The sequence below is a fragment of the Neltuma alba genome, unplaced genomic scaffold (genome assembly GCF_004799145.2).
Source record: "Neltuma alba isolate B1F8T4 unplaced genomic scaffold, ASM479914v2 tig00011822_pilon, whole genome shotgun sequence".
Lineage (NCBI taxonomy): Eukaryota > Viridiplantae > Streptophyta > Magnoliopsida > Fabales > Fabaceae > Neltuma > Neltuma alba.
The window spans coordinates 83,687-110,896 of NW_021636436.1; the positions used below are offsets into that span (position 1 = coordinate 83,687).

General features: G+C 36.5%; 2 protein-coding genes across 2 annotated transcripts; both read right to left on the minus strand.

The window, feature by feature from the left end:
* Window positions 1–4,877: 4,877 nt before the first annotated feature.
* LOC114718259 (homeobox-leucine zipper protein ATHB-14) lies at window positions 4,878–11,798 on the minus strand. Its single transcript, XM_028903534.1, has 19 exons — window positions 11,523–11,798; window positions 11,259–11,485; window positions 9,411–9,570; window positions 9,156–9,268; window positions 8,815–8,905; window positions 8,605–8,700; window positions 8,380–8,493; window positions 8,183–8,266; window positions 7,835–7,990; window positions 7,668–7,742; window positions 7,486–7,592; window positions 7,147–7,336; window positions 6,851–7,039; window positions 6,655–6,735; window positions 6,274–6,408; window positions 5,864–6,189; window positions 5,613–5,724; window positions 5,390–5,539; window positions 4,878–5,244 (listed from the first exon to the last, which is right to left on the minus strand). The coding sequence occupies exons 2-19, from the start codon at window positions 11,468–11,470 to the stop codon at window positions 5,098–5,100; spliced, it is 2,538 nt and encodes an 845-aa protein (XP_028759367.1). The 5' UTR covers window positions 11,471–11,485; window positions 11,523–11,798; the 3' UTR covers window positions 4,878–5,097.
* Window positions 11,799–22,415: 10,617 nt separating this feature from the next.
* Window positions 22,416–26,851, minus strand: LOC114718247 (translocase of chloroplast 159, chloroplastic). Its single transcript, XM_028903516.1, has 2 exons — window positions 25,888–26,851; window positions 22,416–25,780 (listed from the first exon to the last, which is right to left on the minus strand). The coding sequence occupies exons 1-2, from the start codon at window positions 26,702–26,704 to the stop codon at window positions 22,680–22,682; spliced, it is 3,918 nt and encodes a 1,305-aa protein (XP_028759349.1). The 5' UTR covers window positions 26,705–26,851; the 3' UTR covers window positions 22,416–22,679.
* Window positions 26,852–27,210: the final 359 nt, after the last annotated feature.

The following is a 27,210-nucleotide window of genomic DNA, read 5'->3' on the forward strand; positions in this document are numbered from 1 at the left end:
GGCCCTGACCTTCCACTGGATCAGGTAAACCCGGGCAACTGACTAATCCGGAGTCGATATTTGGTTGGAGCGCATCCTATAACACTTTGTGTCAAGATGGGTATCCTCCTCTACTGACAAGTGCGCTTTCAAGGTTTGAACATAGGTTCTCACCTTAGAGTCGTCAGCCACTAACTACTGCGACCAACACTTGTTGGTACCATTTATTTACTTCTTATCAGCCACAAATATATTTACTACTTTTAACCTTGCACACAAGCCCATGTGCACCGCAGAGGTTTCTATTGTTATTTGTCTGTTGTTCTTAAACAGTATACAATATATATTATTTCATAATTACTATTTATATGTACCCCAAAAAAAATGAAACTTGAAAGTTATCATTGTGTATTTAATTATGTATTACAAAAAACTGCTATGAGAAAATAACATGATCTATTCACATGTGATATGTCAGTATATATATATGTATATATATGAATTGCAACAAATCATATTATTTATACATTATTGAACAATGCAGATCACATAAGATTTGGTACAACATAGGAGATATAGGAGTGAGTCTAGTTATGCAAACAGCATCATGAGGTTTTATTTTTGCCAAAAACAACAGGACAGTGAAAAAGTGCTATCATAATACCAAAATAATACATATCATTCGCCACCTTATTCTCCACTGGAATTCACGTTACGGATTGTTTTGGAGTTAAGAGTAAGGAAGCATGAAAGGTAAGGTGCAATTTAAGATTGCCTTTGGATTATGCTTTTGGAGACAAATTAGAGTAAAATGGTCAACTAGTAAAGTGAAAAAGGTTAAAAAAAGCTAACAACACTGACAAAGCCGATAACAAAAGTCAACCCAAACATATCACGTTCGTCATGGGCCCAGAGATCACTAAGATCTTGGGCTTTTCTCATCTGGTGGGGCCCAACTTTTCACACGTAATGAAAAGAACGATTTCTCAGAAATAAATCATAAAATTCACTTCTTTTAAAATCTGCCCCCAAAGTCAAATGGCATGCATACTTAAGTTTATTTGTGGGAACAGGCTACGGCTACAACATCGATTCTTTTTTAGATAGTTCAAATTTCCTTCTTTTGAATTTAAAATTATCATTTTTTTTTTGGATTTATTTTACATTATATGAACATATTCAATAAACTACGACTCATGTCACTTGTTATGGAGAACTGTTTTTACCTTATTTTAAGATAGAATATTGAAATTATCATGAGCGGCACAAGCTCTCGTCAGTTAAGCATATGATTGATTAGGAGTTTGAACCGTAACTGCTGTATAATACTACTTCCTGTCGTAATTATAAAACATTATTTATAATCTATAAACAAGATCTTATAATTATGATTGGATACGATTGGATGTAATATTTTTGAAGATGGTCTTTACTGGTGGCAGCGAATTAAATAACATACTTTACTGGCATGCTAATCAGTTACGTTGTGAATTAATGAGGAAGAGAAAGAAGGAAGGAAGGAGGGTGGCAGCATGATAGCATAACGCAGCTTTGCTTTATTGCCTCTCATGTGGATGACAGTGGTAGACTTTGCCTCATTCTTCAATCCAAAGCAAAAACATTCACTTGTTCATCTTTAATGGAGAAAGTAGAGAGATTTAGTTGGAAATGGGAGTAAATGTTGCGTTTACACAGTGAGTGTACTCACCCATCACCCATCATGATGATCACTGGCTAGCTCCTTCCCCAGCAGATCTACTTCTACTACTCGGTCGTACCATTTTTGGTTATATGTGTATCTCTAAAGCAGATCCTAAAATCTTCACCTCTTTAATTCTTGCAGCCACCACCCACTCCTCTTCGCCTCTCTCCAATCTCTCTTATGGTAATGTTCAAATGAGATTATAAGTTGTTCCCATTATTCAAAAGGCGGTCCAATGCACAAGACAAAAGGCTGATTCCAAAGCAAGTGGAGCAATGTTACTGGGTTGGATTATATCTTCTGAAAATAACATTATAAACACCACAAATCTTTCCCAAGTTTCAAACAATGATTTGAGTTAAGTTTTAAACAATGGGTCTCATTTGGTTTCAAATTATATACTAAATATATATATAGAGTCATGAAAGAGAGAGAGGACAGTAAATGTAGATGAAAAGGGAAGGGGTGGTGTGAGTAGGTGGAAGGTAGTGGAAGCCTAAGCTATGAAATGTGTAGAGAGAATCACAAGGAAGGCAGCATGAAAAAGTGGGGAGATGGTCCAACACAAAACCCCAGAAACCAAGAAATCATCATTAACCCTAACAGGGAACACAGAATACAAACAAGCAAACAAATTCATATCCACACAGCACTCTTCCCTTTCCCATGCCCCTCCTATGTCCTATTCTCCTACGCCTTCCCTACCCTACCCTCTCCCTCTCTCTCCCCATCAAGTGTTGCAACCTTCGATACATAACATGTTATGCTAACTAGGTAACAACGATGTTTGTGGTATATTTGTCCTCCATTTGAAAAACCAAACCAAACCATTGGTACACACATAAAACCCCTCAAAAACCACAAGTGAGTAATCTAGGGGTGCCACTGAAAACCACTCTTTGCTTCCTCCTATGTTAAACCCTAACCCATCATATTGGTAATAGCCTATCAGTATCAAGTGTGAAGCTAACCACCCCCCCTTCTTTCCCCCTCCAGTGAAGAAATTTAAGAAACCTGCAAGGCTGCTCCCAAAAAGATGACTTGCCATTTTCCTTTAAATAAAAAGCCGCACTTTCTCTTTCCTTCGCTTTTGCCCATCTCCACGCTTTCCTCCCTTCTTCTCCTTTTTCTTTTTAATTTCACATCATACAATGTGTTATATATACATATTACTTCCGGTCCTAATTATAAAAGCCAGTTGATTAATTTGAGGAAATTAAGAAAAGAAGTTAAGTTAGTTATTTATAATAAATAGGTATTGCTTTTCTTAAAATATTCTTATTAATCAAGTACATTGGCTAAAACTATAATTATTAAAAGGACTATCTTGAAAAAAATTGAGTAAATGTGAGAAACAAAATGAATTGGAGTCTTATATTTAGAATCAACATAAAAAAAATGAGATTTTATATTAAGAACCGGAGGTAGTATCTATTTAATTCATGAGGGGCACGTTAAAAATTTAATTGCTGTTATGAATTGTATGCCCTATTGCTCCACTTCAAAAAGTGTCCCTCCCACTTAGCTTTACAAGCCCTGGAATTTCAAGGCTCTAAAAAGGAAATAAAACCATCTACTGTGTATATGACATGTTGATGAGGTGGGCCCCTCTGTATACATATGTATGATGATGGTGGCATAATCATTATGCTACATGCATCATCCTGCTCCATCGTAGTCACACACACATATATATACATATATCATGGTACATTACATACGTAGGTCTGTACTTTGTACCAACGTACGTCTAGGCCATTATGGTCTCCCTATTTCCTTTTCTTCCTTGTCCCCCAGTTAAAATATAAATGTAGCTCAGCACCCGTGAGGCCCACTTTCAAGCCTAAACAGTAAGCACACACAATCCCCCAGCGGACACATACTTTTATTACTTTGTTTCTATCTTAGTCCAGAAATATAAATAATCTTTTATATTCAACTTATAGCATAAATTACAAATTACGAACTTCATGTGTCACCCACAAATGTAACTAACTTTTATCTTCTCTAGTTAAGCATATACATATTAATGGGGGAATTGTAAATAAAAACCCCTGAATATGTAAAATTGTAATTTGAGACCCTGAATTTGAAAAATAGCAAACAAGGACCCGGTCTCACTTTTATAAATATGAAATGTGGGTGAAATGTCTAAAATGCTTCTCAGTCAAATTGTAATTTGATCTACTGAAATTATCATTCGCTAAAATAAACTTGTCATTTCCCATAGTGAATTGGTCATTTGGCATACTTTCAGCCAAATTGTGATTTGGTTTACCAAAATTATTATTCGTTAAAGTGAACTTGTTATTTTTTATAGTCAACTTGTTACTTGACTAAGGGGTATTTCAGACATTTTAGCCACATTTCATATTTGCGAAAGTTAAACCAGAACCTTATTTACTATTTTTCAAATTTAGGAACTCAAATCACAATTTTACATATTTAAGGGTCTTTATTTGTAATTTTTCCTACATTAATTGTTGATCCAATATTTTCAACAATATTTCTTCAACAATATTTTTGCCCTTTAAATAAAGTATGAGAACTGGGTGGGGGCATTGAAGTCCTCAACGGAACCAATAGAAGGGACAAAAATGGACACCAAACAGTACTCTGTAGGGTCAGAGCCTTACCTAATTGTCTTTAGCGCTCAGCCACAAAACCCAGCTTCAAAACGAAGTCGTATTCGTTTGTCACGAGGGCGAGCGTAATAATGATTCGGAGATGCTGTAAAACGACAAACCAACAAATAAATGAAACGAGCAGAGAAATAAAGAAAGTGACGAAACTGGCATGCCAAACAGGGAACAGCATTGGGATGGGGTCAGGATTGTACAGGCCTGTGATGGCCGATCTGAAACGATGTCGTCACCCCCCCTTGACCCATGCATAATGCTACCCCAATTCCAAACGCTCTTGCTTGCTCAGATTCTGTGGGCCCCGCAAATCTTCACACCCAGTATAATTACGCACTCTCTTTCAAAAGAACATTTTAACCACTAGTCAGGAACGCGTTATACTGAAAAATGAGTTTAATCCCTTGCCATTGGGGGCATCGAAACCCATCAAAGGAATCACTCTTTCTGAAGCGAACAAGGGCATCCTTCGACAAAGGAATCACATTTTAAGCTTTATCCCCGCTCTGTAACGAATTAGAAGTGCATAGCATGTTCCTCTGACAGCAACAAGGTTCTCACCAGTATCAAAATAGCATTATATTTATATATAAAGGTTCTCACAGCTAACACGGAACTCTAGGCACTAAAGCATATAAAGCAAAAGGCTAAACAGCATCCATAAGCATGAGTTTTGAAATCCCGACGTTATTACATAACATGTCTAAGGTGATTAAGTTCTCGTCATAAACTAAATAGATAGAAACTACTATCTTAAAGCTGGTTTTCTTCTTCCCATCAGACAAAAGACCAGTTCATGAACATGAAGGCAAGGCAGTGATTGGAATCATCATCATTCAGAACTTTCCAGGCAACGGCCTGTTCATATGACACTGGCCTGTTCATGCTCGATACACATATTCCTGCCGGCAGATAAGCAAACCCCTGAAAAAAGACAACAGCTAATTAAAAATCTATTGGACAGTTCAACAAAATTACAGAAATTTCTACATATCGTGTGTTCCTGATGCTAAAACACCTAGGAGTTAGGCAAGAGGATTTCTTTAGTAAGACAAGTTTATAGAGTTACCTGCTGCATTATCTTGGCGAACTCAGAGCAGAGAATCTTCCTGCCAGCTTCATCAAGAACTTTGTCAAGCATTATATCTTGAAGGGCCACAAGAGTGGTTTCAAGCATGTCAAGTCCAGCCTGGTTTGCAAAGGTGAAAACTGGGGATGCCTGCAATAAATTTCTCGAGTCAGTGGTCTCATCCTGGTTAATTTGATGTTGAACATGAGCATGATGCGCTTACATTTGCTTTTACAGAGCAGCACATGATTGCGTCTGAATGGTGCCAGAGTTGCTTCAAGATTGCATCAGTTGCCGTGGACTCAACATGAAAAATCTCACCCCCCGTGTGAATCCTGAAAAAGGACATGAAATAATTTCACACTCAGGAATGCTAGCAACAAGAACAAGACATCAAAAGTGTTAAAGAAAATTAAAAGTTTCATGCGCAATTAATATCTCATCAAAATGGAAGTTTTGCAGTCAAAGACAAACCTGTAGCTTCTGCAGATCCATCGTGCCAAAGTAAGAGCCTCTGGAGAACCAGGAAGAGACTTTGGCCCAAGCTGGGTACTTAGCCGAGAGGGAGCAATAGCCATGGCAACTCTCTGAACAGACCCCACAACACTTCGCACATACTGGCGAGCCATGGCAGCCACATTGTCCCGCATATGGTTCTCAAACATAAATTGAAATGCAATGGTAAGGACCGACCTAAGATTATAGCTGTTTGGATCAGTGTCACCAGGTGCTCGGGCATTGCCAGATCCAGCTTCAAGCGTAGATGCCAGATCCAGAGTTCTACTTGCTGCTGAACCATTCTGAGATTCGAAAGAAACAGAAACAAGCATTCAGTCATCAATGCACTCGTGTTCTAACAACAGTAGCCAAGAAACAATACTAACTGTTTTAGGATCCAATGGTATGACACGGAAGCCAGAAGGAAGCAAGACAGCATCATCAGCAAATGATTCATCAATAGGAGCAAAAACAAGTTGAGCACATGATCCAATTGCATTCTCATCAGTTCCATTGCATAGCTGCAAAATCAAATTGCACATAACAAATAGGTAAAAAGAATCATTCAGAATCCATTGTAACTTTCTGTGTAGTCAAAATAACTAAACAGACAGCACAAAAGCAGAATTCTTTTTTTTTTTTTGAATAATACTGAAAATCTTGCCAATCAAAACATCAAGCCAGTACAGAGATTATCCTACTTCATCAAGATCCACCCCTCTCAGGAAAGGTGGAGATTGATCAAAGAAACAAAAACAGAATTCTACCTGCAGAAGATACATATCCCGGGCAAGAGCCACATCTTCAGGGGAAAATGCATGACCCTCTATACGAACAACCTCCAAGAACTGCACCATTGCAGGGGATGACCAATAATTATGTCGAGTTCAAATACAGAAACGGATGATCAAGAATTGTAACTTGGAGGGGAAAAAATGATCAAGAGATGAAGAAAGCCAATACCTCCTCATGTTCAATAGTATGAGCAAGTGGTAAAATGACCTGACTGCTGGGAAAGCCACCAGGCCTTGCACAAGGAACTGCGTAGGGACTAGCCTTAAGACACGCAGCAGAGTATGCATCAACCCCATAATCAGCCCACTCTGAGCGATGTTCCCTCAGAAAGCGAACAAGCAAAGCAGGAGGAACATTCTGCATGCCATCTTGAAGTTATGACAAAGTATTGACGTATAATCCATAAATCTTGAAGATGTGAGCCATATAATATGGCCTCATAGATTTTCAAGCTCAGGAGTTACCTGCAGCAGCATTGATGCCTTGGCACATAACACCCCGCCTCCAAATGCAGGAAACATCGAGGTACCATAGTGAGACCCAAAAAATTTATTCGGAGATGAGTTAATGGCTATGGTCACGTCCTCAGCACCATCACTACCCAGTAGTGACCAACCATCATCCACAAATCCATTCACAGCATCATTGAATCCCCTAAAAACGAAATTTTAAGAAATTATTAGTCAGTATGGAACATAAGTTGATTTTATCAATTTTGACTGACCAAGTTCTATGTACCCAGTCAAAAACACAAGCGCACAAAGTTGCCAATGATTTTGGCACCAAGGATGGCAGGGCCTCACCTGCTAAGTCTCTGACTAAATGTTCTTAAAACAGCAGGCTGGCGGCCCCCACCATATTGAATTTCTCCACTTGTTTCTTGAGCAATTTGCCTTATGTGTCGCAAGGCCTGTACAACACATTAAAAATGTGAATGAAGAAAACTAAGTCTTGTCAGGTAAGTGATTCATGTAAGCAGACTTACAGCAATAGTCATTTTCTGAGCCAGGATTTTTGATGATTCATAAAGGGGCCTGAGAACTTCAGGAACACTCCAAGCCTGCCAGAAGCAGGTTTGATATCAAGTTATCAACGATAACAAAGCTTGCAAATATGAGCCTAATTGAAAATCATTTATACATTATTCCTTACATCTAAATCCACGTGATCAACAATGTGAATAATGGATCCACCACCCTCACAGGGTCTAACTAGGTAACCACTAGGAAGCATTTCAGCCCTAACAAAGTTTGAAGCAGGAGGACCTGTGGGGCCACCAGTTGAAGAAGTCAATGACCTCTCGCATATCTGCAAGCATAATTTCAAAATGTTACATTTGTTTTACAATCAAAAAAACGGAAGGAACATGTAATTCATTATTTTGCAATCAGTCAATGAAAGATATCTGATTCTACATCAGCTTACAGACCAAATGTTCACCAAGAAAAGGAATCACAATCTAAATTAAGAAATATAAAAAGGTTAGGTTTTGCTCAGTACCACAAGACTACCATCTTCCATATTTGTAGTATATCTAAGAGTCCAAAAGTCACGTGCTGCTGCCAATGTCGTCGGTGCATAAGTCTGATAAAAAGCAGTCCAATCAAATTTTACATAACAACTGAACCAAGGAAGTAGTAATTAACAATTGAAATTGCAGTTGAACTTAAATTTATAGCCCAACTCATTCACTATACCTGCATGTACAAGAGTTCAATTGTCCCTCCACTCCCAGTGGGGACTATGCTCAACACATCCAGGCAGCGGCAATCATGATACCAAGATGGACGATCTTTAAGAATCTCAGCAACCTGAGATGAATTATCATGCAATCATGTAATAATCAAACAAAAGTACTGCACAAGCGAGACTAAAGACAAAACACAGAAAACTTGCATCAAACCAAAACTATACATACATACCTTCGTGGGCTCTAGACTCACGAGGCCACAAGCTCGTGCTGCTACTCCACTACAATTGCGGGAAACAGCTACGATTCCAATAGAATCCGGACCAGGCTACATAATGTAGAAAACAAAAATGAGGAAAGACAAATATTCTCAATTACAAGAATTTCAATGACATATACAAGCATAAAGTAAACTGGTAAAGAATCCTTAAAGAAGTCATACCTTCATCCCAATCATCTGGACCCAGTCGACAGCAGTTCCAGTAGCCTTGGAAAGGAACTCTGCCAGGGTCTCCTCAGCTATCGCCAGAAGACTGAAAAGTTAAAAGGTTTAGGCATTCGTGTAAACTCACTCAAGGAATTAAAAGAAAAACTTAAGTTCCTTAGGCGTTTATTATCCACTTGAACAACAAAAACAGAACATGCAGAACCTTTTTTGATGTCATACTCAGGTATGAAGGATAGCCGTGTGTCATAATTAACTGAAAAACCTAGAAAAAACAATCTAAAAAGCTGCGCCTAATTTTCATCCTTTAGTGTGAAAACGGATTAGAAGTTAATTACCCAGCTGGGTTATTGGCATCCCTCTGGGGATGCTGAGGTGTTGGGTTTTGCTGTTGTTGTTGACCACTCATTACCACAGACTCACAGCTATTGTCTGTAGTAGTAGCAGATGCCTGTTAAGAAACCAGTAAATCAGATTCCCCAATGAACAATACCTTCAGAGGGAGTGAAGCATGATGGCCGGAACAATACTTCATAAACCAACCAGTGAATGAGATGAAAACACTAACAACCAAACAAAGGAGAAGGTCTTACAGTATGTATCTGTTGTTTCATATATCCATTTTCGTACACCAACTGTGACACCTGCTTCTGCAGTCGATCATTCTCTTCCATTAGCAACTTGTTCATTGCAGTGAGCTTCCTGTTTACTGTCTGCAGCCGTGAAGATTCCTTCCTCTGCTTTTCACGACATCTGCAAAAACATAATCACCCATTTACAATTTTGCTAAACTGACCAAAATAACAAAAGAATATATCATTTCAATAAAACAACAAACTAATACGTCATTCTCAACACTCGATAAGTGTAACTAAATTATTTTAAAGAACAAACAAGGTTTTTGGTCACCTTCTTACATGTTAAGGATGGAACAAAAACATTGGGCAGTGATAAAGAGAAATTGAAATCCATAAAGATACAGTGAAGCTTTCGCCAATATCACGAAACCAACAACATTTCCATATTTTGGCTATGGACCATCATTATCTTTTTATACGCCCTCCTATGGCAACAAGATCGAGAAGATTAAACGTTTATATCTAATGTAAATGTAAGTATAAAGCTCAGGTATAGGAATTCTAAGCGTAAAGCAAAACAGTTTTTTTTTTTTGGAGCTGAATAAAGCAAAACAGTATTTCAAACAGTTTGCTTTGAGATGAAATAGAGTAGCAAATCTGAGATTTATTTCCTCGTTTCCATCTTTAGGATGGCATGAGAAAATCATCAGTCAAGCAGAGAGAACAAGAAACATTTTAAGGTTATACAAATAAAGCATATTTTTAATTTCATTAATATTTTGTTCATTAAAAATTTAAAAATTAAATGAAAACTAAAAATTAAAAATTGACGAGTCAAAAGTAAAAATTAGCTAGAGCGGAAAAGCCTCAAAATCAGCCGTCATTACCCCCTTATCACATTCAAATCCATAACCACCCATCCACATTGAGAAAAACATACATATAACTGAAAAACATAAAGTATAAATTAAACTATCAATATTCATCGTAAAAGATTTTGGATTTAAATTTAAATTTACTTAGAATCAGAAATCAGAAATACCAATTATAAAGCAAATTTAAAAATTTTCTTCCTCACTCCTGTTCAAACAGTACTCCTCACAACGCTTTTGTCCTCTCAAGACTTTAAAATAATAAATATTTTTACTCATGGTTGTTCTGGAAACATTTCTGTTACAGCATCTTTTACAGCAACATCATTAAATGACCAAAATGATGACTGGGACAAAAAAATTAAGCGTGGAAACAGCAAAATGTGATTGATCAGCTGTCGCTGTCTTCCATTTAATCAGCCCAAAATAATTAATCCTTCCTACATAATATCATTCATCAGAAGAACTGAGATCTGTATAAGGAAAATGACAAAAGGAAGTAACTTTCCCAGTAGATCTTCATCTTTAAGGTGATGATAAACTAATCTGTGAAACGAAGAAATGTTTCTCTAACAGAATCATAAGATCTTTAACATGAGCGAAGAAAAGAGATAGCCACAAAAAATCAACCTTTCAGCCTTCAGGACAAAAAGAGAACATTGAAAAACAAGAATCTTTAAGAATAAGTCCCCAAAAAAAAACATTTTCTTCCGACATTCTGCTCTGAAACAGATTCTCAAGAAAGGCAACAACACTAGTATGAACATAACCTAAGAGAAACAAGATGGTTGATTAAACTTTATATTGCAAAAAGAGGAAAATTTATGTGATTTAAAGTGAAAACTTTCACATATCTCCCTCACTTTCCTGGCTGCAAAACCCAGATGCAAAGGTGAAAAAAGGGATGCATGATGGAAAAGAACACATAAAAGTAAAGCATCAAAATGAACTCAACAACAAGCATCAAACGCGCACTCTTGAGCTGCTTTACCTGCGGTTCTGAAACCAAACTTTGATCTGTTTCGGCTCAATGTTAGCAAGTATAGGACACTCCCTAATGAGCTGTTGTCTCCTCAAAGAACTAGGTTTTGGGCATTCTGCATATACCCTCTCCAAAGCCTCGACCTGCTCAGGTGTATACCTCACGTACTTGCTCGAGTCCATCTGCTTGCTGGGTGAATCTTTGTGCATAGAAAGAGCCATAAAAGAAAGAACCGTCTCAGAAAGAAAGGCTCAGAAACACACAGTGAAGTGCTGAAACAGAAAATGGGATTTGAAAAAAGCTAGTAGTGTTTTTTGGTTTGGTCGTCTTCTGTGGCAGTGTTATCGGGCAGGCTCTCTTCTCCAAGAGAGCCTCCACTCTCCTTCATCTGATAGTGAAGACTTCCCTCAAAAATTGAAGTTGGAAAAGAACAAACCAGACGGGGTTCCTTGGTCTCTATCTTAGACGCCAATCTCGAGAGAACCAGAAAGAGAGAGAGAGAGAGAACCAAACCCAAAGAAAGAGATGGAACGGGGGGCCAAACCAGAGCAAGCAAGAGCGACTATTTGTGTGATTTTATTGTGTCTTGATGTAAAGAGTGGGAAAAAGTTGATTAAAAAACTGGAACATATTAAAAAAAATAAATAAATCAAATGGCAAACGAACCGCTAGTGGCTCCTTCACTTTACCTTTTTCTTTAAAAAATTTTCTTACAAAGGCACACCATCTCTCCCTCTCTCCCTCTCTCCCCTCTTTCGAAACGTGTGATGCAGAAAATAAAATACAGCAAGCAAAGATTTAGCAATAGGATGAGAATGGACGAGCCGAGACAAAGCTCAGCACTGCACGTACTGGAAGCAGGACAAAAATGGTTTTTCTTTTTGTATTATTTGGAAAAAAATACCTACATAATTTCTTAAACATTTATTTCAATGTGAAGCATCATCAATATCATGTACAAACATATGTATGTATCAAAACTTTATCGCTCATATGTGTAATTTATCTGAAACTCAAAGTTTCTTTCGCTATTGCTTAATTTTTAATTGCCAATGAAAGTGGATTTGTGCATTTATATACAGATAGGTTGGATTGTTTATACGGCTCCCTGTATTATTTAATTTCTATGGCAGTAGATTACGAAATACTTATTTTATATTTTTCTGAAAAAAAAAGTAATGTCATACAAAATGTGGTTGAGAATAGAAAATGAAGAACACAAACAAGACAAGCGTCAGGTGTTGTCCATATTGAAGGCCAGTCTCTGCTCCTTCCTCTTCTCTCTATCTCTCTCTCCACAGAAAAAAGATGCAGCAGCACTGTGTATAGCCTCTCTCTCTCTCTCCCTCCCCCTACCTCCACCACGGCATGTTTCATTATATTATATATGCGTGTGTGTGATGATATGATGTGCCACCATACATGGCATGAATGCATGTGATGGTGTTTATATAGTGTAATGCTCATCTCTCTCTCTATATATACCATAGACAAAAGGAATCCGACAAATATTTGCTGTGCTGGGTATTAAAGGTTGCAGGTTTGGTGGATTTGACTTAATGCTTACCCAAAAAGTTTTTACTTTCATTGAGTCCATTTACTTACACCGAATAGGAACATTTTGTTTTATCTGATGTGTTTTCATTTATACCTCGATCATTAAAAGCATTATCCGCCTTTTCAACCCCCCATCCAAAAATTGTCCACTTTCAGAATTATTTTCCCCTTACTTCGTAGTTCCTGTACTTAAATTTGATTTTAGCCCCGCGTACTTGATTGGAATATGTAGTTTACGAGTTTACGTTCATGAAGAGGCCAGGGACATAAAATAGCACTCCATCAGGTCTAAATATAGAATTCATTTTTTGTAGTATAATTTATATTACAAAATAGATCCTATATTTAAGATTGAAGGAATATTAATTATAATTACAAGGAGGAATTACAATTAAATCCTACAAAAGAAAAATAATTATCAAAAAATTCTAATAACAATCTCAACAGTCTATAATAATAAGTTCTTTAGTAAATAATGACACTTCTGGGATTTGTTTTTTAATTGTTTTCCTTATTTGAGACCTTATTGTAATTCTCTCTGATTACAATTAAAATGATGAGGACCCGTTATCCCGTTATCGATAGAAATGAAAATGGAAACGTATATACTGGTGTGCTCCTGTTTAAAGGCGCAGGGTGGACTAGAAGAAGACTCTGAGGCTTAATTTAAATTTAGTATATAATCTGGTATTAATTAAAAAATCTCATTTATAGACTACAAACACTAATTAACGCAATCAATCACTAGAAGTCTTGCCTTCTAAATTATTGAATCTCTATACATATAACAAAGTGAGTGACTCACTATGTTTACGCTTTGTTTGGTTCAATGGATTAGAGGGGAGGGGAGGTGAATTAAGAGGAGGGGAGAGGAGGGGAGGGGAGATTATGAGTTTTGTTTGATTGGAAGGGAAGGGAGTGGATGGGAGATTTTTTGTCTGGTTTAGGAGGAGAAGGAAGGAGAGCTAATTTTAAGTTGACAAATATATCCTTATCTTTTTATTTAAACTTCTTTATTATTTTATTACGAAAAAAACAGATATCTTAAGGCATAACAAATAGATTATAAATAATCACATATCAAAATAAGTGTCAATTAAAAAATATATTATAATCTTTAGCATATTATATAAATTATAAATACATTTATGCTACAAGTTTTAAACTATTCCGTCATTAATTATATAATATGCGCAGCCTCACATGTTTAATTGGATAATACACAGAGTTGTGTAAAAAATGAAAGTGAATTAAAATAGGTATATATGGACACATATCAATAAATTTGGTGATTGATAATATCATTTTAATAGATTTCAACAAATTCAACTCATATAAATCAATAAAAAATAATTTTATACAGAATAAATGAATAAAAAATACTGATAATAATGATAAGATGAATGAGGTGGGGGATCAGGCAAGGGGAAAAAATGGGAAAGATTAATGGTAAAGAGCGTGGAAAATGATAAAATCAGAGAAAGAAAATATGGAGAGAAAAAAAGAATCTTTGAGGAGTGTAAAAAAAAATCTGTAGAAGAATAGTAAGAGCTAGAAAAAAGGTAAAGAGTAAAAAAAACTTTTTTATTGAAAAGAAGAAACTTGGAATATTCAAAAACTAATATAGATAATTTAGTCAGAATAAGAAATAATATTTCTCTCCCCTCCCAAAAACCCTAAATTTAGAATGGAGCACTAAAAGACAAATTTTTTTTCCTATCCTCCCTTCTATTTTTCTAAACCAAATACAATTTCTTCTCCCCTCTTCCCAAAAACCTTCCAACCAAACAAAGCATTAGTATGCTGTAATTATGAGACATTTTTCCCCCTTTACTACATATTCAGGAGTTTAAGTATATGAGGTTTAAAATTAAAAGCATTTTGCGACATTACTGGTATACCATTCATTATTATAGAGATATAATTTATCACCACTTTTTGTTTGGACTTATTTGGTAAAAGACTAATTAAATGAATGAATCTTGTATATTTTTTAAAGAACGAACGTTCTTCCTCATCTGCATGCATGCATATTAATTATATACCCGTGCGTAAAAATTAATCAACTTAATTTGCCTATTATTGTCAGTCAACCAACGTTGTCTGTGTACCCTAATTTGGTAAAACTATAGAGTGATGCAATTTAATTTGCTTGTGTGTCACAATTTTTGACTCATCATCCTTAATTAATTGCACTTTGGTCTCACATTCATTTATTAATATTTAGAGTGTGCTGCGTTCAATCTAAAAGCCATTCTTATTATTTCTCGCTTAGCTTGATCCTATTTTTCAAGTCTCATCACATCGAGCAGATCAAAGAGACATTTGAATAAAAATTAAATGAAATTATACATTAATATAGATCAAGATTTCAGGTAGCTGTTATTTGTTAGATAATGATTCATGGAGACATGTATGCATATTTGGAGCATCAAATAAATCACAAACAAATATTGATGCTAACCCTTGTTGCTTTTCCATGTTGTACCAACCAGCATAAACATAGTGTTTAGAGTTTTATTTGTGTTAAAAATCAAAAGCAAAAAACTAAACCATGATAAAAATCAAAACCAAAAATCAAATAAATAAGTTTCTCGCAACTACTTTTATATACAGTTTGATGTGTATGTGCTCAGTGCTATTATCCCTTAAGTGCTCATGGAAACATGATAGATTGCAAATGCTTCTCATAATTATTACATTTACATGTATCTGCTTTCGAAAAGCAAAATGGAAGTAATTAATTATTAGCAACCACACACACAAACACACCAGTATAACATAATACATATTTCATTCTTATAAATTAACCATTGAGTTTTATCGCTATATCAATATATATTTGTTCGTTTTATATAGGATTGGCAGTGATATGAATTAAAAGGGAGCGATATCGAGATGAGCTAGCTGTTTTATGTACGTATGTTATTAAGAGAGAGATGAGGTGGAAAAACCAATGGAAGGTTTAATAGTTGAAATTATTTGCCTGATCATGTGGTATAATTATAGTCTATCCGTTACAAAATTTTGCGCGTATAAAGGGGGAAATCTATTACATAAATATGAAGCGTAGTGATAATTTCACATGCATCGTCATGATGAAGTGAGTAATATATATATATATATATATATGAAATATATAACGCGGCATGCATACCTAGGATTTTCATCAGTCTTATGTAATTAACTACTTAAGAAGGAAGAGGAGATGTTAATTTAATATAATGAAATATGATAGTGGCTTAAAACACAAATGCTTTACGTAATTATAGAGAATCCAAAAGCTTTGATAGAAGATGAAGTGCTGAGTAAGTCAAAGAGTTTCAAGTTGGCTATATATATAGAATCTAAACCCTATAAGTAATAAAGCATATATACTACGTCCGTCCTAATTATAACAGCTAGCTGATTACTTTGAAGATATCAAAGAAATAAGTTAAGTTAATTATTTGTAATAAATAGGTGTTGACTTTCTTAAAATATCCTTGCTAATCAAGAGTGTTGGCTACAACTATCATTGTTAGAAGGACTACCTCAGGAAAAAATACATAAATATGAGAAATAAAGTGGATTTGAGTCTCATATTTAGGATCAAAATACAAGTAAAACGAGATCTTATATTAAAGACCGGAGGTAGTATATTATTTAATAATAATGTTGTGGTTAAGATGGAATAATGTTAGGGATATCGACCACATCACCAAACCAATTGGCCACAATTGAGAGTGTTTCCCCACAGACCCTCTTTAATTGCCTTTATTCATAAGGATCCAACAAGCATTTATAATACGAAACACACATGAAAAAGACAATAATAAAGGCAATGCCTCTGAAAAGCGGTTGACTTTTCATGTCACATTTCACGACGTTGACTTTTTACATACAAAAGGCTCTTACGCATGGTATGGCATCTTTAAAGCATCCAAAGCCTCAGGGTGCACAGGCCAGGAGCTAAACTTGTTCTTCGTCGTCCTCTAATCTATGCTAAGCTGGGTATAATAAGACCAAGTCGTCCAACGACAGATATACACAGTCAGGTGATTTATGTATACTTATATATATATATATATCAATAAAAGAAAATCCCTATATATATATATATCATGCTGTAAAATATGATGAATTCTATTGAGAGAACTGCTTTGGATGATTGGTATCTGGAGCCAGGCCACATTCAATATTGCTTAATTCGAGTATAATTAAATTGAATTCATGTATGAGAATCAAAACTCCTGATCTTTTGTTTTTTATCATTATATACATTATCCCGTCATCATGGGTTAAATTATATATTATCAACGCACATACAGCACGTACGTAGGTATATATATTTGTATTTTGGGATACCATGTACATTAATATTCCTTAATAACTGTTAAGTATGTATAATGCTCGTCTCCTCGTATGTAACCAAATTTTCCTGTGTATGTATACAAGAAAAATTGCTCATAAATGTCTGTTTGGAGAATAAATTGCCTTATAGTCCTTGAATTTAATGTTGTATATATAAAGAGAGGTGTGTGTGAGTGGACAGCAGAGAAGAGAGAAGGTTTACGGAAGAGAAGGGACAGGAGTGGGTCAGGTCCACTTGCATATGTTGAGTTCATGCGAGGGCCCTCCTTTCTATCCAATCCATCTCTTCTTTCCCCACTGCTATTCTATTCTCTTGTTTATAATATAATATTACCTCCGATCCTGTTTGTACAAACGAGTTCTTATAAATAGGACCAGAAGTAATATATGTATATATTTAATTAATTTTAATAAGTATCTTCCTCCTATTAAAAATAATTATATTCTGAATATTATTAACTACTAAATGTAAACACCTGTTCCGATCAGAATTCAATTTTATTTCATCACGTTAAGAAACTGGCTCTTTCGTTGAACTCAACCTCATGGTTTTGTTGTTGTTGTATAAACAACCACCAACAAAGAGATGCCATCAACCAGGCAATCCTTCCACTGCACGAAGGACTTCCATGCTACTGCAGCATCCTGTTGTGGCTGGGCTCTTCATCTTAGAAATCAATCGAGTTATATATTTATTGATGTCTATCATCATATCATACTTCTTTTTTTAACAAGAAATAAACTCCTAAAAGAGAATAAAACATGCATACATACATAATACAGACAGACTCACTCTCTATATATAGTCGATCAGACTCTTTTATTTTATTCCATCCCTTCCAAACATATGACAGACAACATGGCCTCGTAAGATCCATCTAATTTACGTTTTCCTATTTTTCCAATTCCTCACATGTTTCATTCCAGCTTAATTACCATATCACCACTCTTGATATACGATCGATCTTATTCCTTTCTTATTGTAAATTTTTGGAAATGGAAAAGACAAAGACAAAGAGTGTGAAAAACTCATAGAGAGAGGAAAGGCCCCACACAGCACCGTTTCTCACTCACACTGGAACAGTGTGCATAGCATAATATAAATAGATATATATATGACTTTGCGTCTATTTTACATCTCTCTCTCTCTCTCTCTCTCTCTCTCTCTGCGCTTTTGATTCATTGAGAAGAGAAGAGGTGTAAAGGCAGACATAGAAATGCAGAAAGGAACATGTGATGAGCCCAAATCTCATATATTTCTCACCTAATTATGTCTCTCCCCATTTTCATCTCTTATCCCTCTTCATCATTACATCTCCATTTATTTATTTGTTTAATTCTACTACTCCTCTTCATAATACTTTCAAAAAGTCCCTCCAAAAGTCCTGCTATATCCCATTAGATCTTGCTTTTATAAGTTGCTATACCCATCCCTCCAACACAACAATTCATCAACTAAGAAATGTATTAAATATATATATATATATATATATATATATATCATCAGGCTAAGCTTTAATTTTCATTATCATTAATGTAATTTTGAGACTATCCCATTGAAAGCAAAAGACATGCAATTATATAACTTTCATCCTTTACATTGAATATATATATATATTATAATCCTTCCTATCATAATTATAAGAATTTGATAACTAATTTGTAAAAATTTAAAAAATTAGTTAAATTAATTATTTATAAAAAAAATATGTATTTATATTTCTCCAAAACATTTCCTTTAGTCATTTGCAATGAAAATTATTTGTCTGATTCTATTTATAAATTATAACTCAAAGGGTGAAGATTTTCTAGTCTTATTTACAAGTTACATTATTAAATTTTTTGACACAAATATATCATTTTGTCCTTTATTTATTATTATTTAGATTATTATTTTCTTGCGAAGCCTATTATATAAAGTACGAGTAAAGTTAAAAATTATTAAATTTTAAGACAGAATAAATCAGTTTTAAGCTTTTTTTTCTTTGATTTTAATTGAATATGTTAAACATTAATTATAGTTTTTTAATTTTGTTTCACGTTATATTCTGCTTATTTTAAATTATTCTAATTCAAAATAAAATAAACTATTGTAGAATATGTATCCCACATGGCATGCGTGATGCTTGGCATAATAGAAATGAATAGGCAGATACTTAATTATTTCGGAGATATTCTGCTTTTGATAAGCAATGCATGGGATTATAGTATTATTTATTTACTATTAAAAAAAATCAGATAATTATTATATAATTACGTACTGTCTCAAAAAGTAGAGCCTTTAGTATGAACATTGTATGCGTAAGTATTTCGGTAACCAGCTGCCCATCTAATCATGTCTTTCATCCAAACCTCACCGCTTTTCCCTTTTCTTTTGTCCTTTATTAACATTAATAATCATAATCTAAAATATTTTCATTTTCTGATAATTGGTTGTCCATGAAAGAAATAATTATATATTTCACAAACATAAAAAAAAAATTCATACATATCTTCTTTTCTTTATATAGTAACCACAAGTTCACAACTAGATGTTTTCGACGGGGTGCATATGTAGAATTCATGTTGCAAAAATCATGTTCATATTTTAATTATTAATATTAATAAAGTTATAATTATCACGCATGTAACGAATTTAATTGAGAAAAACCTACCATTTGTCTTTGGTATTTTACGAGAGATTATAGTTTTTATTGTGGGCAAAAACACTTCTTGTGCTTTAGGGGGAAAAAAGGAAGAATTACTATAAATTTTTAAGGAAAAAAATAATTATAAAAAAATTTATCATTTTTATACCGAAATTTATTATAACATATTGCTTATTTGTGAGGAGATTTTTCGTTATTACATCCCAATTTTGAGATCTTATAGTAATTCTCGAAAGATAAAAAAGGAAAGCGGTAATGTTGAGGCAATTCTTGGGGCCATAATCACACAAGAAACTGGAACCATTTGGGGGTAAATGATTCAGAGAATTTAGATATGTCATGTACAAGAAAGAATGAGAAACAGAAATGTTTGATGTGAAGAAAGAATATGTAAGAAATGAAAATAATAATAATTAAAAAAAAAAGAAAAGCTAAGGAGAGAAAAAAAAGGTGAAAGAGTGAGAAAATTGAGTCGTCAGTGAGAAGAGAAGAGAAAGGGAAATGAATGAGAGCTTTATTGTGGGGTTGGTGGGTGGTTCTGCTGAGTCTCTGAGCAGGAGAGAGTGCCTGCAAATGATGAATAAGTTTGTTGAGGTCAAAAGTAAGATTGCTCAAATTCTGATCCGTCTCTAAAGATTCCCAAACATGTTTATTTGTGCTCTCTCCTCTTTCACTTTTGCTTGTTTGTTTGTTTTGTGTGAACTGTGAAGGATAAGAATGGAATCATATTCATAGATAGGTGGACAAGTGTGTCTGAACCAGTCCTTTCAGATTCATTCTTCAATAACTTCTGGTAAAGAGGAAACACTCCAACGAAAAATCATTCAGTTCTGTTTTACAACACAAGACAGATCCTATGGCTCTATTTATATAGGCAGGCTTGCTTCTAACTATGTGTGTGTGTGTGATATGATTAATGCATGGACTCTCCCTTTGACAATCACACATAATCCAAACAACAAAACCGCATTATTCATTGTTCTCTTTTTGAATTTTTGACGACCCTTGTTTCATATCAAAGCCCTATAATTAATCATGTTGATTGAAATATTAATTGACTCATCTAATTATTGGCTCTCCTCTGCATTATTGGTTCTCAGTTTCCTCAATCCCCACTTTCTAACCTGCAAGACAATTGGCTTTATGCATTTATTGACCAATTTTGAGTATATATAACAGCTTCAGTTTAATAAATTCAGTTTCTATAATATCAAATTAATTACTTGTTTAGTGCTTTTAACTCCAAAGAGTTGAATTTATGCAGGATTTATTTATATTTTTATATTCTCATCATGCCCTTTTCGATTATCTTTTTTCCCTCTTTCATTTCTTGTTTTAGGCCAATTTTTTCCTCTTTTTCTTCAATATAATTCATCGAATAATAATTGTGCAGACTAATCAAACTTGAAAATAGTACCAACACGTTAGCGTGATCAGTATACTAAAAGTAATTACGGGTTTTCTAATAATCTTTAACGAAATGCCGTTCTTGCGTCTCTTCTGCGTTGCGCTTTTGCCTGTACTGTACATGTCGGAATGTGGGAAGTGGTTGATCCATATGTTATCTGTTTGGTCTGTGACCTTGCTTGTATTAGTTGTCTTGTGAAATGGAAAACCTCGTACTATTCGAGTAAGGAAAAAAAAAAAAATGGGGCGACTTAAATTTTCAGCTCACAGGCATCGCAGAAGCAGAAGTTAAATATAAGGTTATAAACAGCCCAAACCCAACAATAAAGCTACAACATGAACGAAGACGATATAACTACTAGAAAAAACAAAAAAGTTTAAACTCATAGTAAGAGCTGTTAATGAAGAACCCTCCAATCGAAGGGACGGCTTAGAAGACCATGGAGTCTACAAACATGTCAATTTGCCGTCCCTCCAATTTTTCATTGCAAATTTACCGTTACCACAGAAAAGAAATACGAAAGCCATTGGATATAAACATATGAAGGAGGGGAGGGGGTTGAAAGAATTAACATTAATACACATACACATAAATTTCCCAGCAAGAACAACAAATATATATGTATAAATTGATCTGCGTTATCTTAACATGAAGCAACCTTTCCCACTTTTCTTTATTTCTTAAGGGTGACCGGGGAGCCTGTGGCAATTTCTCCTAAACCGGGGAAAGCAGGATATCCCCACGCGAATTCGGGACATGAAGCCAACATGTGTTCGTTATTAGCACTTCAATTCTTCAAATAATGCACATAGCTAAAATAGCATATATCGTTGACGCTTTTGTACTTCATGCAACGGATGGGCGCTATGCATGGCCCTTACACTATAGCCACCAAGCAAGGTCTGCTAATTACACAAGGCCATCAAACAAAGCAGAGGGAATAATTCTAACCAATGATTGGGTTCATCTAATAACATAGCAGGTGGGTGTCCTGCATCATCTTCCACTGATTGGAAAATAACTGTCTTGGAAGCAAATACTCAATAGCAAACAGGAGGTAACAAACTCACACGAGTCTTCTACAAGGGACGTAAAACGGGAATGTGCAATAAATAAGCTACGGAAAAAAAGGTTCAGAAACAAATTTCTATGACACGGTTCATGCAGCTCTTCCCACCAAGCTCATGGTACAACCAAACATGCAGCTGTGTCCTAAGTATCTCGGACAATTTCAAACTCTTATTAGCAATGAAGAAGAAATAACAGGAAACAAATCAGCAGTAATGAATAAATTCCCTCGTGGTTTGGTCTCAGTTCCACTACAATCACCCCAAAATAGTAGGAAATCTATTGGTCTAAACAAGATGAATAACTAATTCATTATTGGAGAGGATGCAAGTAGCAAGTAGCTATGCTAAATTCATATTCTACTTCTTGAACTAGTAGCATGAAAGCAAACAAAATTTAATAGACGGCATACTTCTCACTAGCCCCGGGCCAGAAGTTTCTATAGATTGCTCTGGCAATTGGAAGAATGGCAACAAGCGCAATCTGAAGCTGGTCTGAGCTACTTGTTCTCACACTGATCTGTCCACTGAGCTTGTTGTTCAATCCCGCACGGACACCCATCTTGTAACTTCGTCCAAGAGAAAATTGGGACTGAAAATTTGCCCCTAAAGCCAAGTCTCCCCTCCACTTCACCAGAGAAAGACCGAGTGAAGACTGATCCTGCCCAATTGGAAAATCTGCCTCTCTGAGACGCACTTCAACATTGGCACCATAAGCAGAATCTCCCTGAGACCGGACAGTCCCAGTGCTACCTACTAACACCAAGCGTTTCCCCAGAGCTATCTGGTCCTCAACTTTCAGCCCAGTGGACACATTTTCACCCAAAAATGTCACAGATACCCCAGCAGCAGTTTTATTTCTTTTGAAGTTTTTGAATTTTGTCTCCCCCCTGACTATGTATGCCAGCTGCTTTCCAATGTTTTGTATGTCAAATCCTGCCATGGTGGATCCATTCTCTCCATGCTTTGCAGCAACTGAGGAATCCAAATGGATGGTGAAGTCTTTCTTATCCTTAGTGATCTGAACAGTGACTGCACCTGGGAATCGGTCGATAATGGCTAGACTCTGTTCAATGTTTACACCATCATACCCACAATCATGGTCCCAACCATGGGTGTCTAACACTGGCCTTGTCAGGAGCTGGGAAGTTGGCTCCAGGAAACGGTATCTGTAAGCTGGATTGCTACTATCAAAAGACGGGGGGAGGACCATATCAGGCAAGGGAACTGGCACAGTGGCCGGACCTCCGCTTTCCTGATCCTCTTCCTCCAAGTAATTGTAATCATTTGAAGTAGGTTTACCTTTTTTCTTCATCTCCCTCATCCGTCTCAACTCTTCTTTCCACTGCTTCTTCTGGAGAAGTTTCACCCGATATTCATACTCCTCATAATATGCTTTGTGCTGCTCTCTGCTAAGCTTTGCAATCTGAGATTTCTTAAGAGGCTTAAACGGAGGGAGCTGGTCAAATTCATCTTCATCTTCATCTATATCAGAATCGGACAAGTCAGCCAACTCAATGTCCGAATCACCATTGTCAACACCTTGATCAGATGGGAGTTTTGGGTGGGTACGTGACTGCAGCAGCCATGACAACAGGTATGGAAGTGGAGGAGAGCGAACACGAAAACCAAAAAGTTTTCTGTGGTCAAATTTATCTTGAGTTTTAGATAGGTTACTAGCTTCAGAAAGAATCTTCATGGAGTAGCATAAGAGCAACAATTGTGGTCTCCAACTTTGACCATTAGGAAGCACCTTTTCACCATCTCTATTTTTTCGACAAGAAGGATGATTTTCAACCAGAGAAACTGGATTCATTAAACTGGGATTCATGAGTCGCAGGTCACCAACGGCTTGTCCTATACTTTGTTGAACTATATGAGATCGTTGAGCAACAAATACATCATAACCAAGTGGAGAACCCGATGGCCCATCAGGAGGAGCAGAAGCAGCATGAGTCAGAGTGACTATAGCACTTTGCCAGATTGAAGCACCAAGGGCATTAGTGATCGATCTTAGTAATGGTAAGTCATTGAGATTCCTTGTCTGTGTGTCCAAACGATCCACATAGAGTACAATATCAAGGGGGGATTTTTTTGTGAACTTCTTCACCATAGACAAGACTTTTCTATTGATGCTTTGTTCCATGGCAGAAGATTTCAAGCCTGGGGTGTCGAAAATTCTTATCTTCACTCCTTCTACCATCCCAACAATTTCCGTCACAGCACTTGTGGCAGGTCCATATGCATTAATGCTGGTCTTTGTTTCACCAAAAATGGAATTTATGGTAGCACTCTTACCCACACCTGTTTTGCCGATAACTAGTATGTTCAGGGAGAATTCCAAATCATCTTTTCCTTCAGATTCAAGCTGGGAAGCACTCCTCTTTGCATCATCCAAGCTAAATAGTTGCCCGCCTTGCCTACCTGCAACAAGTGTCAATCGGGATAGAACCTGAGCTGCTATAGATTCTTCTGTAGTAAAACCCAATCTCTGAAGCAGTCTTAAGAATTTAATCCTGATTTGCTGCACTTTCTGCACTTTCTTCTTCTCTTCTTCACTTAAACTGCTATCAGAATCAGCACCAGCTCTGAGATTGGGAGGAGTGAAAAGACTAACACGATTTGGCCGGGCAGCAGGTTTTCCAGAGTGGAGTGATGGTCCCAAGCCAGCGGGGCGCTCAACAGAGAAAAGCCTTGATCCATCTTGAGAGGTTATTGTGATATTGCCACCATCTTGTCCACCACCAGTTGCTGCTTTTAGAAGAGCTGCCAAGGCAGCAGAATCAAATAACTCTTTTCCATCCCCTTCTTCATCAGTGTCTACTTCTTCATCTGAGTCAGTCACAATCTGACCATCAATTCTCTGTGAGACTTCTCGTGAACTTTCAGCACCAGAGTATGAGTCAGCACCTGAATGCTGTTCCAACTCCTCCAAGAACCGCCTTGCGGCTTCGGAGCTCCCAAAAATCATACCCTCAGCCTCCTGATTTGAAACCGAACCATCATGCTCTCCAGCACCAAGATGATGCTTTTCCTCATCATCCTCATCTTGTCTCATTGCTTCTCTCCAGGAAGAATTAGGATCCACATGTTCAGCTGCATGAGATTCACCAGAGCCGTTGACATGCCTGCTAGTTTCCTCCTCATCAGCTTGAGCCTCTACATTTATATCATCTTGGGGAGCGTTCACCTCTGCATCAACATGACTATCAAAATCCAACTTCTCACTCTTTTCCAGAGAATCAACATCTAGCTTCCTCTCCGCAGGCTTCCTGTCACCATTGACTACACTACCAATATTCTGGCCATACTTAGGATCCAATGCCGCAAACTCACCAGAAGGTTCCTCAGCAGCCCCTTCAGCTGAATCAAACCCATGATCCAGGATAATACCTCCAGCCGGAGCAGCTAGCCCTTCAATTTCAGAGACCCCAGTATCCTCCTTATCACCGACAACAGCGGCTCCAGACCCCTGTGAAGTATCAACAATTGACTCCACTGCACGTGTACATTTGATATCATCAAATTCAACAGAATTACAATACGATGATTTACAACCAAATAATCTAAATGGTAAGTTTGACAACTACGGGTGTTAGTGTTACCTGCTATCACCCCTTGAGCACCAGCAGCACTGTCAGCTTCAACTGCAGTCACTTGCGGTGTTTCATCTACGAGCTCATTGTTCTGCTTTTGTTCAGCCTCCTCATCCTTCAAGTTGTGCAATTCTACCCCATTCTGCTCAGCAATATTTCCGCCTTTAAGCAAAGAGTCTATGCTTCCCTCCACTTTTCCGCCCTCAGACCCCATATCATTGATGTCACCGGAAGGTTGAGCAGATTCCACGTGGCTACGATCGAAACCAGTCTCCTTCACCACCTCACCGATATTCAAATCCTTTTGGGACTCCATTTGCACAATATCCCCCCTCAATTCCTCCGCCGATGCTCCAATTTCAAATTTCTCCCCCATAGCCTCTTCAGCTAAATTCAAATTATCATCACTGCCTTGCTCCAATTTACCACTTCCCAAAGGGTCATCTTCGTCATCATCCGCTGACACCTTGGCTATAGGCCTCCCAGACTTTGGCGTGAAAAATTCCTCAGAATTCACGAGAGCGGCACGAACAACTTCCCCTTTCACGGGTTTCTCATCTGCATAGATAAGAACTGGCCCCGCGGACGGCGTCTCAAACTCCTCACCGCCACTCACGAACCCATCATTATCGGACCCGCCATCATCACCGCCGCCATTAACAATAACATTAGTATCCTTGTTATCATCAGCATCCACAACACCGGTAGTTTGCTTCTGACTCAAAATTTCTTTATCCCAGTCATCAACAGAATAAGATGAAGGAGCAGGGCCCGATTGGTTGGAGGCATAGGAGTCCATTTCTGGTGCAGCACGTTCGGAGTCCATTTCTGGTGACTGTGGGTATATTTGAGCGAGGGAAATGGAACAAGATTAGGTTTTGATGAACAATACAGAGAGTGAGGGAGAAGAAGAGAGGCCCCGAAGAGATAAGGTTTGGAGAAGAGCCTCTCTCTCGGTTGTGCTTTGAGCTATGATATGCCAATGGGGGTGGCTTCGAGGGCTTTTTCTCCGGCCGGAGAATATGATTTGTATCTTAATTATGACATATTAATTAGGATACTCTATTTTAATTTATTTTTAAAAATAAATAATAAATCATGCTCGTCTCTTTATTTTTTTTATATCATACCGAACTTTTATCTAGTTTTAAGAAAAATTTGCATACATTTAAAAATTAAGAATAAAATTATTTAGTTTTAATAAAAAAGAAATTATATAATTCATCTGTTTCGCAAAGAATGGCCGTGTAGGCTTTTTTTTTTTTTTTGCCAACGATATCCGTGTAAATTTTGAATAAAATTTTAAAAAATTACGTCTTTAAAATTAATTAG

Bases quoted from the DNA above. Each gene is read 5' to 3' on its own strand.
- LOC114718259 (XM_028903534.1), bottom strand. From the start codon at position 11,470: ATGGCTCTTTCTATGCACAAAGATTCACCCAGCAAGCAGATGGACTCG. The intron at 7,593-7,667 runs GTAAGTCTGCTT...TGTGTTGTACAG, and splicing joins CTCAGAAAATGACTATTGCT to GCCTTGCGACACATAAGGCA. The intron at 7,040-7,146 runs GTAACTCCTGAG...GATGGCATGCAG, and splicing joins AGGCATCAATGCTGCTGCAG to AATGTTCCTCCTGCTTTGCT.
- LOC114718247 (XM_028903516.1), bottom strand. From the start codon at position 26,704: ATGGACTCCGAACGTGCTGCACCAGAAATGGACTCCTATGCCTCCAAC. The intron at 25,781-25,887 runs GTAACACTAACA...GTACACGTGCAG, and splicing joins TGCTCAAGGGGTGATAGCAG to TGGAGTCAATTGTTGATACT.